General features: G+C 37.8%; 1 protein-coding gene across 3 annotated transcripts in view; it reads left to right on the top strand.

Annotated features, from left to right (window-relative positions):
- Positions 1-13,960, top strand: part of LOC143908279 (sodium channel protein 60E) — a 93,695-nt gene that overhangs the window by 57,913 nt on the left and 21,822 nt on the right. For 2 of the 3 annotated variants that reach the window (XM_077425798.1, XM_077425807.1), the window contains exons 3-9: positions 1,459-1,679; positions 4,837-5,017; positions 7,863-7,940; positions 9,692-9,833; positions 10,385-10,519; positions 10,768-10,982; positions 12,891-13,357. In XM_077425798.1, the coding sequence (XP_077281924.1) occupies positions 1,459-1,679; positions 4,837-5,017; positions 7,863-7,940; positions 9,692-9,833; positions 10,385-10,519; positions 10,768-10,982; positions 12,891-13,357 (1,439 nt within the window). The remainder of the gene's footprint in view (positions 1-1,458; positions 1,680-4,836; positions 5,018-7,862; positions 7,941-9,691; positions 9,834-10,384; positions 10,520-10,767; positions 10,983-12,890; positions 13,358-13,960) is intronic. The other variant, XR_013260095.1, reaches the window with a different exon arrangement.

Here is a 13,960-nt window from a genome sequence, read left to right as displayed (position 1 = left end):
TATATATATATATATATATATATATATATATATATAAGCTATCTCTGTAGAATAAAATAAATATAACTGATGTGCCTAAGCATAATTAATTAATATTGTGATGCTAAGCTGCTCGATATCCACGACAGAGCATCGATATTTCGATGCTTTTCATGCTATTTTCTATAATTTGAACGCAATTTCGATGATCCCACGCTCGTGTGGAATCGCGCAAAATGTTCATTAGGAACGTTCGCGTCGCTATGCGATCGAGGAGAGCACCTCATCACGCCGCACAAAAGCGGAAACAAAGGCGGACGCGCCGCTGGTTATTCCGTACCCTCGGCGCGGAATGTGGGTCCGGGGGATGCAGCGGATGTGGTGCAGCGCCAATGCATCTCCGCGCGGAGAATGCCGCAGGGCGCGACGTCCGAGACGCGAATGGAAGCTTTAAAGATCCGCTCTCTCGCCGGTGTCGTCGAATTGGGTCGAAATTCAGTGCCGCTGTGCACGGCACCAGCGAGAGTCGAAACCGAGGGAAAAGGTTCGTGAGAAAAATTCTCGACGTCGTCGATTTCGTCGGAAATAATATATAAACAAAATTTTCGTAAATTGCAAATAAGTGGCTCTAATGCTTCCAGAAATGCGACCAGAATTTCTATCGCCCTTGTGGCTGTTCCGTAACGGTTTACGTAATGTTTCAACGTGTATATGACAGCGTAAAGCGATATAAAGATTTTTCATGAGACGGCCGTTCCATAAGCACGATGTATTTGTATTGTTGAGAAAGTTAAATTGATTGCTAGCAAATCTGTGCTTGTAATACTGCTTGAGATGATTGATTCAGTACAGGTGTTTATAGAACAAGATGATTTATACGAATGTAAGTCTAGATCTGCATCTAATCTCAATTTGAAATGTAAAGTTTACGTGCTTATAAAATTATGCATAAAAATATTATTATACGGGTGTTATTGATTAATGCATCAGAATAAAAAAAGTATATATCTAATAATTGTAATTAATATGTACTTTATTTATTCTGTATTAATTAATCTCTTTTTATAAGAGACCTAGAATATATTTAAATTTAATGTAAAGAAAAAGAACTTGTTAGATTTGTTATTGTATTTTTTATACGATTCTTGTAATAGAAAATCAAACTTTTCACTTCTAAATATTATCTAAGTAGTTAAGTTTCATTATGTTTCATAATATAATAGTTTTTATATGCAAAACAAAGTTTGAGACAATCTTAAATAAGATGCCTTACATTTCTTAAAAATCATAAAACTGTAGGGAAAGATGACTTACAGTTCCAACTTCGTCATGGAATAAATTTGTCGAAGCTGGTTACAGGAAACTGCGGTATAGTTCGGACATGTTCTACATAACATTTTGACTTTCCCGTAAACATGTTCCGATAACGAACGGCAGCGGATAGTCGATCTGATGTCCGATGTTTCTCCGATGTTACAGATATATCTTCCTACTTATATACACGGCGGAAATGGTGATAAAATCAATCGCGAAGGGATTTATACTGAACAAGTACACTTATCTACGGAATCCCTGGAATTGGTTGGACTTCGTGGTGATTACCAGCGGATACGCTACTATCGGGATGGAAGTCGGGAATCTGGCCGGTCTCAGGACGTTCAGGGTGTTGAGAGCACTCAAGACTGTATCCATTATGCCAGGTAATATAGCGAATATGTGGCACGTATTTCTCGCCGCGTTTGATTCGATCGAGAACGGGAGTGCTGAACAGAGTTCCCTCTATTAAAAAGTTGCAACGACGATCTCTAGTTCAATCTTTTGAAAACTTAATGAGAAGAAAACATCGAAACCAGTTAAATTGAGAAATTTAGGTTTAGTACACAATTTTTGCGAAGCGATTACTTTACGCAATTAAACATAATACAGCGATTATATATATATTTCTTTTCTCTTTGATTGTGAGTTAAAATATTTACGAATATTGCGAATGAAACAACTGGAACATCGATGTGTATTGATTACAGTTGACAAAATATTAAACATCGGTTTACGCTGTAGCGATTAATTGCGCGCGATCAATAACAGTATTATAGACACGTATTAATTAGCTGCGGATAAACTGGCCGCTTCTTGTATTAATTCTGGCTTTAAATCAAGCCCGCATTTATGTACCTTTCGCTGAAATGAGCATAAACAATTGCTCCGAATAGCTAAAAATCGCTTGCTTTTGCGTGCCAGCGTAATATGCAGCGTGATTTGTCGCTTTAATCCATTCGCATGACAGAAACCGAATGACGTATCGCGGCAGAATTCGTAATACATGCACAGTTGCGGGCTTGCGTATATTATTCAGATATTTATACGTATCTTTTTTGACACCCATTATTATTATTATTATTATCATCATCTTTACAATATCGTGCATTAATGGCTTGATCGAAATTACAATATTCCACATCAGAATTCAACGCAATGTTCCGCATACATAACTAAACGTTCGCGGCACGTATACGTCTATTTTTTGCGGTCGCGTATGATTGCGTATTAATATATGCATGAGAACGTTTAGCGGGACGTTGGTTCCGTTCGCGAATCGCTCGCATTTATCGCGTAATCGTTTTCCCTGCAACCTCTCGCATTATCCGGCACCGAAGATCCACTTGATGGTGGGACTGCACGTTTGTAAATTTGCGACAGTGTGTTAAAAGGAATTGCCGAGCTTTCGCGTCACGTGGCTACATCGCGCGCTCGAATCGAGACTATCGAGAGAGAGATTTGCGATCCTTGATCGGTTATGTGTCACGGCCAAGTATGTTCGCAATGGGCAACGATGGATTTGACATTTGCGATATGGAATCGTCGATAGGCAGTTTACGGTGATGCGTACAAAACGAGAGGCAAAGGGCGATCCGATTTTTATCTTTGATTTACCGACCCGAGGAATTTATGGGTACGATCAAATTTATGAAGAAAGGTTTATTTATCTATCATTATCCCGCATTTTCCCGAGAACGCAATTCTTAGAATTGAAAATTACCCGAAAATGTTTGGTGTCTGCGGGATCGCTGAAAATCTCTCGAATGATAATGCCACATTATCATAAACGTGCGAAGGTAGTTTGCATATTTACGACAATGTTGCATTATCATCTGCACTTTTGTGTCGCTTTTCAAGTCAAGATACCAAGTATATCTTATAAACTCAAGTTAAACTTCAGGTTTACTTTAACTTATTATAATTCCTTGAATATGCGTCAACATTTCTCTACAATTCCATTTAATTAAACTTTTTGTTTATTTTTTTTCTTAATTCTTCCAGCTTGTGTTATCGAAATCGTCGTACGATTTACAAAAATCGTGCGTTTAGATACCGGCCGTTCTATATTTATTCACGGGAAATAAAAGTGATGGGTGAAAATTATCTGGCAAGACGCGCACGGCGAAACGATAATAGTGGCACAACACGCCGAGCGGCTTTAGACCGAGTACGTCGAAACTTCAGGACGAAATAACAAAGCGAGAGGACGAAAGGCAAGGAAACGGATGGCTAAGGTAATTCTCGGTCTCCAAATTACAGAGATCAAAAGGTATAATGGGAGATCATAAAGCGGCAGTCCGTCTCTGGCTACTCGAACGAAAAACACAAAGCGGCTGCGGCCCCAGGATGGCGGAAGCGGATTTAAGTCTCCACGGTGAAGAGATGACGGGTTGACCTGGTGTACAGAGAACGGCGAACTTTGACCGAAGTTCGCAGGAAACTCGAATGCGGTGAATGTCGTCTCTTGGTGATCCCGCATGGACAGCCACGGAGATTATTCCTGATATTATCGAAACCGTTCCGTTTTGCATCTATCGTATACGTCCGATGAAAGGGACCGTGATTTATCTTGACGGTCCGTCTGATATCGATTTCAAATGCCGCGTGTGCAAATCGAAAAAGTGCGCGAATGTACACGGCTATTCATACCGAACATGATTTATCGATTCGACTGGAAAAAGCCTTTTGCCCAGTGCGTTCCAATATCGGAGTAAAAACCTTGGTAAAAACAAACTAGCATAAATTCGTAAAAACAAACATGCATGATTAACGCTGCAAATTAAGGATCTTCGATCCCCCTAAGATTCTCTTTGGTAATCTTGAAAATTCTACCCGTCTAAGTTATACGGGTCGAGCGCATACGACCTGATAAGATAAGAAATCGAAGTGCATTTCTATATAGCACGGCGTTTTTGAGAACAATCGAAGACCGCGGGATAGCTTACTCGTGCTTCGCGAGATTCTTAAAGATCGATGAAATGAATGCCTTGCTAACGATACGACGATAGAGTGAATGACGCATCTTCGGCAGTAGGTCAATAGGATGTCTCTCAAGTAAAGCTGCTCGGAAAAATCGGCTATGACTTTGCGAGACTAACGACGGACGTTAATAATCTAAGACACGTACGAAGATTAAATTGTTTAATAAATTAGAAAATGTGAGAATATTACTTGCCGCGCGCGAAAACTTTTAACTATTAATATTAAGTAACTTAGGCCACTTAGGTCGGGTTCGATCAAACTTCGATCAACTCCATCGGCGATTAATTCAACCGGCAGAATTGCTTAAAGCAAAATTTTCAACTACATTATGCGTTGTTTTTAATCTAATCTTTTTGCTATGTAATAAACAACAAGAAATTTATCTATCCATGTTAACAAAAGTATTTGATAAGCTAATTGCTGATTAAGTTAATCAGAATTTGGTCGAAGTCATCCCTAGCTGTTAAGAAGAATTCTATTAAAATAATCTACACACAAGCATATATTGTACATTTATGATATTAAAGAAAATTACGTGAATTGTGATGTATGTTGCAGGTCTAAAAACTATCATCAACGCGCTGTTACACAGCTTCAAGCAACTTGCCGAAGTAATGACGCTGACAATTTTCTGTCTGATGGTTTTTGCACTGTTCGCCTTGCAAGTTTATATGGGCGAACTTAGGAATAAGTGTGTGAAGCATCAAGAGCCGAATGCCACACAAATCGACTGGAGGGAGTAAGTTATTTTCATGAATTAAGTATACAATTCTAAATAACTGATAGATTGACATTTAGTTATTTCACAAAATATTGGATTTCATATTAGCACTGTCAGTTTTTTGTTCATACTTCGAGGATTTTTATCGTGAAACCGAAATAGTTGCAGATAATTTAAACTCGAAAAAAGTAATTACTTTTGGATATTTCTGACATTTCTCTAAATCACAGAGAATTGTATATAGGAGAACTGCGAAGTATTATATTAAACCGGTAGGTGAAAATATGATTCCGCAAAATTTGCTAGAGAGATATATTACATAACGTAGCCGAAACTGTTTGATATTCCAATGCAGAGACTCTCGCGTTATTTTCGCGTATTTTCAAATACAAACGTGCTTCTTAATTAAAATATTATCCTACACAAAAATTGTATCGACTTTTTAACGAAAAAGTAGTATACATTTATTACGATTTTTCTTATAGCAAAATTGTTAACGAAGGGAATGCAATGAATCCCTAAATTTTCATAAATCACGATTTGGTGATGTCCAATACGAAACTAATTGATAAATGATATACATTAAGACACTTATTCGTATCGTAAAACGGATCGTGAAGGAGGAAATGTTCGCTTAAACACGAGGACAACAAAGGATCATTACGAGTAATCAAGATAAACGTCCTGTGCATCGTCGTAGATATGTAAATCGTGCAGGATTGTTTAAAGCAGCGCTTAATCGTCGCTGTAGTCCGATCATAATCAACGACACGGTTTCCGCAAGCGTAGTGGTAAATCCAAACAGTCTGGTGGCCTAAGACCAACGGAATTAACGAGGAGTCTAGTAAACCCCTGTAGCAAATGCATGCTCAATCTTTTAACGAATACACAGAGAGTGTTTTGCCTCTGAGCAATTATTGTTGCTAACCGAAATAAGATATATTCTTGCGAAAACACCCTGCGCTCGGGCACACTCTGCGCGGCTGACTGCTTCGTCGACCATAACTACTTGCGCCGCGAGAAATCATTTCCCTGGTGGTCCTGGTGCTATATCCTAAGTAGCTATCATTCAATTTCTTTTATAAATCGATAAAACAACATGAAATTAGTGTGAATAAAATATCGTGCAAATCCGTGACATATCAAAGCTGTCTTGAGTATTTTGTATTGTTATTACTTTTCGAAAAGAGTAGTCGAAAGAAAGAGCAAGTTTTGATTAGGCCAGATAGATCAGAACGATAAATATGAAAACAAAGCACATCTCGGGGGAATATGTTCGTGTCGTAATCCGTCACTCGCGGCCGGTGTGGCGCACCGCGTCCCAACGAGCATTATTCGTTTCCGCATTCTCGGCGCGAGCGCGGCGCGCGTTTACGAGCATCGTTATCAGGTTTCCGGTCGCGATGCCAAACGGGCCGCTCGCCGCGTGCTTAGGAAGGCTATCCGTCGGCGGATCTCATTGTCCGCGCTTCCCGAGCCCCGACAGCATCGATCCGCGTTCGGTGCACGTTCCGTCGGATCGTGACGCGTGACGTGACGCTCTTCGCGGAGACGCACGGATGCGCCGTTACGCGAAAACTAAGAGGCACTCTCGAAAAGCACCGCTCTTTTTCTACGAGAGTCAAGTACACGGGGGGTGATTTATGCGAGAGGATACGCGCGCGGCTCGAGGTGGAAAAAAGTGCGGATATTTGCAAAAAACAGGAACGTTGCATTATTTATGAACTCGATTCCATAAGAAGAGAACCTTACGATTCGCATGCGATAAGAATTATTGTAAATTATATATATCATAAATTATTGTGATATTATATAAATTCGAGTTATAAAATATTGGCTGATGGCAGAAACAATAGAGTGCGAACAGCTTTCGATTTCTGATTTAGATTTCTGCGATTTTAAAACTTATCTCGAATAAGATTTCCCTCAGGGGTTAAATTTAAATTTTGCAAAACTTACTCTAGGTAAATTTATATAATTTTTCATGTTCAAATTAAAGCAAATATTAATAATATTAATAATGAAGGATGGAAATATAGTTCAAGTTCACTTTTTGTTAAAGAAACAGATCGCATCTGTAACTCTGTATCAAATGGCAGTGAAGCACTATGTGGCAATTTGTTCCGCTCGGATATACCGCTTCACATCGATTAAACTGAATGGTCGGTAGCGTTGCATTTCTATCGCGGATAGGTATCGCTGTACGATACGATGATCTTGCTGCTCGTCATGACGGGGGAAATGCGGCCGCAGGCGAAAGCCCATATAAGCAAATAATACGCGTATTCTCGCCGTATTAATTCTCGGCGAATGCAGCCACACGATTCTCATTTCGTATATCATTTAGGTAATTGAAGCTGTGGTCTAAAGCCAAATGCAGCGTTAAATGAAAACGAGCCTAGAAATTAATCTTACTCTGTGTTGATTTAAACACTGACGCGACGCTCACCTCTGTTATCAATAATTTAAAGTAATTAATAACATGGTTTCTGAATAAAAAGAGAAACGTTATACGTGTGGAAATTATGCATTCTGTCATAAAATAATCGTGATTTACAGTATATTCTGGTAAAAAAAAAAAAATGTATGTTTGTAACCAGTTGTAAACGCGCTATCCTAACACATCTGTCTTCTACATTGTCACGTTTTTTTTATCGGATTTTACTCGAAGCTGATTCGATTCGTTCGCGCCGTATTGGACAGCAGCAAATTGAGGAAAATTGATCTGATAAATTGACTGCCGCGCGAAGGCACATAGAAAGGCGGCAGGATATATAATTCTCTCGCTTTAAATCTCCGGAGATCGCGAAGCCTTGCGGGACCTGACACAGGAACGCTAACGGAATTTTCGTGTCGCCAACAGGTGGACTTGGAACTCATCCAATTGGGCGTTCGACGAAGACGAGGAGCCGATTATCTGCGGCAACGTAACCGGCGCCAGGTTGGTGTCTCTCCCTGCTTATCCCCGATCCCACTTCAGATAAGCTAATTCGAGAGACGCGAGGGTCGCGTTACCTCTCGCGTCAACATCTCCTCTCTCTGACAAGTGCCATTCGATTTCCACCTCGCGAGGAGATTGCGAGGGAGGCGAGGAAAATGGCAAATTGCGAGGATGCCTCTTCGTGCCGATATACGTCTGTCCTATAGCGAAATCTCTCAACGTCACGTTCATTCTTCTCGGTACTGGAGCAGTCGAAGAAGTTTTCGACACCCCGACGGAAATTTTATCCCACGCTGTGGAAAGATTTGCCCGACGTCAAGTAAAGCGTTTGCAAAGAGAACTAGTTTTCAGTCACAGAAATTTCACGGCTTCTTGGAAAGAAAATTAATGGACGAAAACAAGAAAAACAAACGAAAACAAAATATATTAATAGAAATAACTGGCAGTAATTTAATTGAAAATAGTATTGTTGATTCAATAACAGTATTAATACGTAATTCTCTTGTTTTAATAAACCTGTTTGTCTCATTATTAAAGTAACAGAATTATTGTGAAATAGATCGCTAATGCTGTTGAAAAATATAGATCGTGTAGTTTTGAGAATTTTATAGTTATCCTTTCGCACCACACAATTTAGATATTTAAATAGAGAATTACGTTTAAATGGGGATTGGTTTGTCCATAAAAATGATTCCGCTTTCGTAACGTGTTTCATCACGCGCTGCAAAACGTGTATTCGGCGAATTGCGTCCAACGTCGAGTTCCAGAAACATAATACTGCTCGTTCTCGATAAGACATAAATCACCCGTTGATTATCGGCGATTATGTAAAATCGTCAGGGAGCTGTTACAGATAATCACCGACGATATTACACGATCATTTCTCATAGCTGCCAGTTAATCACGAGCGACGTAAGGATATTTCCATTATAATATCCGGTTATACTCGATCTCGCGAGCGTGCCATTCGTCCGATCGGTTTATTTCGTGCACTCTAGCGAACGTGCGCGAGAGCATATCTATATTCATCGATTTTCGGCGAGCATCCATTCCCCAAATGATTACACCGGGCGCACGTATGCGCGACGGAATTCGTTTGGCTCATATAAATAAGTTTGCAAAAGCCTTACTGCTTTACGGCGGCTCACGAACTTTACAGCGCTCTTTCGGTGTCGGTGCGGTGTCCCGCGGAAAGTAGGCTTTTCATTCGATCGATACGTCCGGGCTAACGGTTTCTTTGCACTTATTTCGATGACATTCCTGGAAAGAACTCGGCCGACCGAGGAAATACTACGCTTATGACAATTTTTCATGGATGTTTTACGTCGAATTTTGCCTTTTTTCATATTTGAAATCCAAATATTTTAAAACATCCAGATTTCGATAATTATTATTATCTTTTAATCATGTAAAGAACGTTGCGTGAAAAAAGAATGAATGAATAATGAGGCCAAGACGATAAATACATATTTTTTGTCTGATTGTGAAAACGTTGCAGAACATGATGACAAGAGTTGAACAGTTGTGATTTTACAATGTCAATTTTTCAAAATAATGAGGCGTTAATTATACTTGCCCAACAAATGCAGGGTAGTTGATAATTGCACGGACTGGGCGTGAATACTAACGCGGTAAAGGCTAGAAGCGAGTAATATTTCCACACTAGATGATATACTGCGGACACTTGAAACGTTCTCACGGCTATCACGGATATTGCAGCGTCGGCAATGTGGGTCTTACCTATTTTCCAGACACTGCAACGAGAGCTACACTTGTCTCTGCGTTGGCCCTAATCCAAACCACGGTTACACCAACTTCGATAATTTCCTGTGGTCGATGCTCACAACCTTTCAACTGATTACCTTGGATTACTGGGAGGACGTCTACAACAAGGTCGCCGTCTGAAAGATTTTTCTTTGTTCGTCTCGCGGCATAAATTGGGAATTGTAGCAACAGTCGTACGCTTTTTCGTGCTTCCAAATTTCTACAATGTGTCTTTCACACAAAATTACATAAAATTCGCTATTCGTTTTGACCTGGTTTTCTCTGAATTTATATTAAACGAACAATTCAAGGAAATTAGTGGAGGAGCGAATTTAACGTTTAATAAAAAACTGTTTAATAAAAAAATGCACGAAAATGAAGATAATCGTTTCCCGGGTTTTGAATATAATTACTGTTTACCAAATTGCTCTACTATGTCAGAATTTTAGAAAAGTTGCAAAAAGAATGTTAAAAAAAATTTAATTTTTTGTTGAACAGTGGTTATCGGATATCACATACATAAATTGAAATTTATATTTTTTGCGAGTGAAATTGAGATAGTTGCATCATCCAGAAAAATATTATATCAGAAATATTTCAGCGTATGTCATATTTGTTGTCATAAATATTTCATAGGGCCATTCGTTATAAAAATGATAAATAAAGTTTCGCGGAAACAGGTGTTGTCGGCATGCGGACCTATTAGCGTCACGTTCTTCACAGTCGTCGTTTTCTTTGGATCATTTTATCTGCTAAACTTGATGCTGGCCGTCGTGGCGTTGAGTTATGAAGAAGAAGCCGAGATTACGAACGAGGTATGCTATCCATTTCGAATTTTTATGTATGTACACCCATATTTTATACTTTAAAGCTGAATTTCGAAATACTACTGCGAAATATTAATTCGAGAACACCACTCGAAAAATAAGTAAAACAGAGTTATGTTGACTTCTATAATGCACTAAACTAATAATGCACAACAATAATATATGTCGATCGTTTATCATTTTTATCACGCCTTTTATGACCCTGTCTACATGTAGCCGAGTATTTTCGTGTGCAGGAACGAAGGAAAGACTTGACGGATCATCGTGAGGATTCGACGTTCAGTTTCGATCCGTCGAAAATTAACATTAAGACACTGACGAAAGATAAACAGAAAAGGATAGACGCCCGTAAAGGAGTCTTGCTCAGCAGTTATACGAGGAAGAAGACGCGTAGAAGAAAACGCGGGAGGAGCAGCGCCGGTCAGGAGAAAAACGGTGGTGCACGCAGCAGGTTTCTATATCCGTATTTACGACCGACTTTTTTACGGCTCGATTTGTCACGACCGTTGTTATCAGACACGCATGTCGTGCACATTTACTGAGTCATATGAATAAAATAGGGTTTTTTAGTCTTGTTTAACTGAGAAAATGCTAAATACAAACCACATCCAAAGTTGTTTATGTTTAAAATTAAAACATTTTTTCTTTAAAAAAAGAAATTACTGAGAATTATATAAAAGAAATGCTTTTAGCTTTTTTTAATGCTTGAAAAAATATAAATGAAAATGTTTAAATGTTGATTCACGTATAAAGCTTTTATAAATGAAGAAATTAAGGAGACATTTTTTGTTTTTACTTTTATTCGAAGAAAATAACGCTTTGTAGCAAAACTATGAGTGGAAAAATTAAAATATATTGTCATGTGCATATTTGCTTTTTAAGTAAAAAGTTGTAGTAAGTGTAACGAAAGCGGTCTTAATCCTGTCAGCATCTCCGCGCTAAAAGTATTCAGTGCTTTCGTGCATTTATCGTATACGGGAGGTTAAAGTAATATCTAAAACACCCGTATACATATATACGTATGTATATATACGTTTTTATATATATAATGCAGCTTGCTGCGAAGTCGTTAAACTGCAGCAAGCTGGTTCTGGAAAGACAGAAAGAAAGAAAGAAACATCGTAAACGCTCTCATTTCCAAGAAACTGTAATAAAAGAAAAGAAGGGAAATGTGCTTGCCTTGCAATCTCACAATGGTAGGCCATACAATATAGAATTCATATGCCAACGAACTTTGTACAATTTATCTCAGAATTATCGCTACTGTCTTCTCATCTACGGTTTCTTTTATCGATTCGAACGCTTTTTATTTAATTACTTGTAGCTAATTTTCCAATATATTATAATATTGTTAAATTAAAGTTTATTTAAAATGAATTAGAGGATAAAATTTTGTTATTTATTTGCACCTGTAAAAATTAATGCATTAATTTTTTATTTTAATTGCTTATAATTAAAATTGTTTATAATTATTGATTTGAATTGTTGGTACTCCGATTTTTTGTTTTGACAGAAACTAGACTCCATCTTGATTAAAGAAACTAGAAAAAAAGAATAACGATTGTTTATTATTAATTTGAAGAAATTAATTGTCACATAAATCAAAAAGGGCTTTACTTCCTGAATGACACAAAACTATTTTCTTTTATAATTTATAGGTAATTGTAACAATCTTATTATAAAAAATTAATTTTATTTAAATCTTTTTTTATCTTGCATTATATTTTTTATAAGTTTCTAATACATCGATCAACAAATTTTAACAATAAATTACAAACTTTCTTTGAGTTATTAAATTTTAACACTACCTGGAATGACCTGATTTAGTAATACATACAATCAGGAAGTGCCTGGGTATTCCCAGAGTTAATGTCATTATTATAAGCATCGATCGCGCGTAGAACCTAGCTGCAACTCCATACAGTCCCGAGTCTAATTAGTCTAATTAGTCTAATGCTTCGAATAATCGTTGATTCGTCCGGTACGATCCTAGCCCTTTAAAATTGCAGTTTGCTAGATCGCGTAGCGATTAGGAACTTAAACGTCTATCACACTGTGAATTAAGTAGTTATGAAAATTATATATAGAATGATATAGAAATAGAAGAAAATAATCTCAAAATAATCTCAGTTGAATAATATTTCTCTGGATATTCTGTAACATGAAAAATTAAAGAAAAAGCTGCTGTCAAATATTAAATATAAAAATAATATTAGCTATATATATGCATTCTTAAAACTCAATATTTCTCGCTTAGATATCTTTGTACAGGATAGGATAGTGTTTTATATATATATATATATACATTGAATTTAAACATTAAATTTCTTCAGAAGTATAACGTTGAATTCTATTGCAGATCCATTACACCTAGTCCGAGTCCAAGTCCCAGGCACTCCAGTGTACGGCCTTGCCATTTGCCGCTTCAGAACATTAGTCCCAGACCGCCGGAACCCAATACGGTTCACCGGCTGGCGCCGAATCGGGGTATGTTGCACTCCAGGCAAGCCAGCAACAATAGCAATCAACAGTCGTCTTTGGATGACTCCGGGGTGGTGGATGACCACGACGGCGACGATGTCACGTCCGCCGAGGAACATGACAAGCGGGAACATCGCGTCGAGAAGTCGCAGGAGAAATCCCCGAGGGAACACGGCAGGGTCCAACCAGCCCAACAAATGCGCCCGGATTGCCCACCGGCGCCGGTCACCGTGTCGGTGAGGACTGGCAATCGGGAGATTCGAGTGCTCAAGTGCAACGGGGTCAAAACCAAGAAACATATGTACGCGCTGCCGCCAGAGTACCTGTCGCATATTGTAGTTTTAGGTGAGCGAGAACTACGGCATGCTGACAGCGTTTGTTTATTGAAATAATATTACTAGTAATTGAATTAACAGCTTGAAATATTTTTGGATCAATTTTTGAAGTTGATTTTTCCCCAATAGAGATACTGTGGAAAAATTTGTCAACCTCTCTTTTCCAATATTGTTATTGTGATTTGATTAAAATTCATGATTCTCAATGTTGAATGTTTCAAAGTTACGATAGATATTTGTTGCACGAGTTATTTTATATAACTGAATTGGCGGATTAAAATTTGTCCTCTAATTAATTTAACGCCATGTTTTGTTTAACCATATATACAAACTGTGTGCAATATATTTTTAATTAAAATCAATTAATATTTGTTTTTTAAAATTACATATAATTCTGTAATTCATTAAAATACTTAATATTCAAAGCTTGCAATAGATAATAATAGCGCATGGACTGCATTATTTATCCAAAATTAGCTGTATTATAGTACACTATTTGTATATTCCGCGAATGAGGCATTATAATTTTATTTTTAGTATATTATTTTATTAAATTAAAAATATCTAGATTTGTTAAATGTACGTTAAAGATAAAATAACGTATTATGTAATT

This window comes from Temnothorax americanus, unplaced genomic scaffold (genome assembly GCF_048541705.1).
Source record: "Temnothorax americanus isolate GAGA-0224 unplaced genomic scaffold, ASM4854170v1 Scaffold11, whole genome shotgun sequence".
Lineage (NCBI taxonomy): Eukaryota > Metazoa > Arthropoda > Insecta > Hymenoptera > Formicidae > Temnothorax > Temnothorax americanus.
Note: the sequence above shows the minus strand (reverse complement) of the source record. Positions and strands in the feature narration are given on the sequence as shown.